Below are 2,812 nucleotides of genomic sequence, written 5' to 3' on the forward strand. Positions count from 1 at the left end.
CTTGGCCCCCGGTCTTTTCCGATCTCCTCGGGCGGGAGGGGGGGGGCGCGGGAGCCGCGACACTAGCCTTCTGTGCCCGTCTCTGATCCTCTAACCGAGATGGGCCAGGACCCCTTGGGTTGTCCGGGCTCAGACCTGGACCTTCGTAAAGGCCGCTGAGCGTGCCTTTGCCCGCACTCAGCTACCTCATTAGGAGAAAGGCCCTCGCCTTTATCCAGGTCTTTCAGCAGGCCAGCCTGATATGCTTGGGGCATCACCATCGTGTGGAATGAAGCGACAGCCCAACCTGCTGCTGCGTATGCCCTGGCATTAGAGCAAGATGTCAAGGAGGGAGTCTCAAAAGAGGATGTCTCATCCATAGAGAGATAGCTGGCCAGCGTCTCTCTATAGGGGCATCTTCTCATAACCGCTTTCGCGCATCGCCTCGATGTTGGCATAACTCGCCGGCCAATGTGTTGTTGGTGTTTTTTCAATGTATGCTTCAGACACGGGTCAGGACGGGGCGTTCCCCATAGCGACCCCTAGACAACGCAGTTCGAAGTTCCCATGAAAGGGAACCATGGTTACTATAGTTAAACCATAGTAACCACAAATTAACCATTGCTACACTAACTGTAGTTTAGCCACGGTATTTGTAGTAAAACTGTGGTTATACAAATGGTAATCAAAACTACACTTTTACTACAATAAAAAATAAAAGCATTCACCAACTGATAAAAATGCATTAACTTTTAAAGAGTTTGGAAACTAAGCTAACATTTGATGATAATGTTGGTTCTATTCTTGTTTTTTCTGCATTGCGTCATTCTGTTACTCTTCTTGTACAGCTCTATTTCTATTTTTCTAACTTCCTCTTTTACCTCTCTAAAACAACTCTGCTCTTCTCCCTTTCCTCCATGTTCTCAATTATATCTATATCTTTGCACTCATGCTTTGGAAGCAACATATATGGCTAATATTTCAGTGTATTTTAGTAACTGTTTCTGCAGCTCCAGAGGGATTAGTCACATGATGTTCATGGCTCAGGTGATTGTGCTCAGACCTGAATGTTCATAAGCAAAGATGGAAGAGTTTCATGTGGTTTTTGATCTGGCTCATTATTAGGGACATGTTCATGATAAGAGTATTTATGCACATCTCTCTCTCTCTCTCTCTCTCTCTCTCTCTGTCTGTGTGTGTGTGTGTGTGTGCGTGTGTGTGTGTGTTTTGTTCTTCAGGTCTGGATTGTTTCTGCTGGTTTGATAAACCAGATCCCTGTTACGCAGCTCTGGGACACAAACTCAATCTGCCGATGGTGCTGGGTGCTAGTAATTATAATCTGAAAATAATAAAGAGAATAAACAACTCAAAAGATGATCCATTTTGTAGATTTCAGCATGGCAATATGGAGGAGACTGGATGTGATCTTTATAATAAAAGACCAGAAGTGACCATCATTCATGGGATGCTGATAATAAACCGTGTGATCAGAGCAGATTCAGGGAATTACACATTACATATTTACAGCTCACAGATCATACAGACATTTCAAGGAGACCTTCAAGTGATTGCTGAAGGTACAGAAACTCTCTCTTCAGACTCATTACAATCTCATGTTCTCCAAAGATCTCACTCTCATGCAGATGAATCAGTTCAATCTCTGAGGGTTTTTATTCCTGTAGCACACAGTAAACACACTACAGACTCCAGTAATAGTATGAGTCGTGTGGAAGAACAAGATTCTCCTGTGTTTGTCATGTGACTGTGATGTGTCCCTCCCTCCAGCTCCTATTGGCTCAGTGGAAGTGTCAATCATCTGCTCCTCCAGTGGGCTGATGAGGGTGTCCTGCTCCTCTGAGGGGGATCCGCTCCTCTACAGCTGGACTCTGAATGGAGATCCACTGATGGATGGAAACAGCAGCATTGATCTGGATGAGGGAACTGATGGAGACATCAGCTGCAGCGTGAAGAACCACGTCAGTCACGCACAGAAGACCGTTAGACTCAAACCCTGTCCTGGTGAGATTTTAATACGTGAATGCCCAGATACATATAGAAACCAGAGCAACTAATAATGCAAGTCTCTTAACTGGGCTCTTAATTCTTGAAAAGCGTTACTAGTTTGTTTTAGCTTGATCTCAGCAGTGAATTGTGTTGATGTGGTTCAGAGAGAAAGCAGGTGATTCTGTGCTGATGTTTTATTACAGGACCAACTACTGCAGCTGTGACCTCTAGTGTGACCTCTAGTGTGACCTCTGCAGTGATTTCTAGTGTGACCTCTAGTGTGACCTCTTGTTTGACCTCTAGTGTGACCTCTGCAATAACCAGCAGCACACAGACATCAGAATGTGGTACGAGTTTAACAAACACACTCCTGGAAACATGAAGGATGGGTTTTGTTTTGTGTCTAATTGTTGTTGTTCAGTGTGTTCAGTGTCTGTGGTGTTTGTGCTGGTCTGGTGTCTTCAGCTGATGGTTCTGTTGGGTCTGTTAGGAGGTTTTCACATCTACATGAGACACACGTCAGGTGAGAGACGTTTATCATCATCATTATGGATTTGACATGCAGATATTAAGAGTGTGATGATGATGATGATGATGTGATGCTTTTAGGAAAGAAGCAGGAAGATCAGAAAGTGAGGATGAGAAGATTTAGAGAAGGACCTGAACACACAGCAGAAGATTCATGAGAGCAGCAGCAGATCATCACATCTATGAGAAATAACTTCATAATCTCACCGATTCTCACATCAATCCAGCTTTGACCTGTCGACAGCAGATCTTATAATATAATAACAGTTTTATTGCTTATATTACTTATTTATCTGCACAC

At 43.8% G+C, this 2,812-nt stretch overlaps 1 protein-coding gene across 2 annotated transcripts in view; it reads left to right on the forward strand.

Annotated features, from left to right (window-relative positions):
* Positions 1-1,789: 1,789 nt before the first annotated feature.
* Positions 1,790-2,812, forward strand: part of LOC107571552 (uncharacterized) — a 62,244-nt gene continuing 61,221 nt past the window's right edge. For both annotated transcript variants that reach the window (XM_016257873.1, XM_016257874.1), the window contains exon 1: positions 1,790-1,998. In XM_016257873.1, coding sequence (XP_016113359.1) covers positions 1,815-1,998 — 184 coding nt within the window. In that variant the 5' untranslated portion in view covers positions 1,790-1,814. The remainder of the gene's footprint in view (positions 1,999-2,812) is intronic.

This window comes from Sinocyclocheilus grahami, unplaced genomic scaffold (genome assembly GCF_001515645.1).
Source record: "Sinocyclocheilus grahami isolate Dianchi unplaced genomic scaffold, SAMN03320097.WGS_v1.1 scaffold1612.1, whole genome shotgun sequence".
Classification (NCBI taxonomy): domain Eukaryota; kingdom Metazoa; phylum Chordata; class Actinopteri; order Cypriniformes; family Cyprinidae; genus Sinocyclocheilus; species Sinocyclocheilus grahami.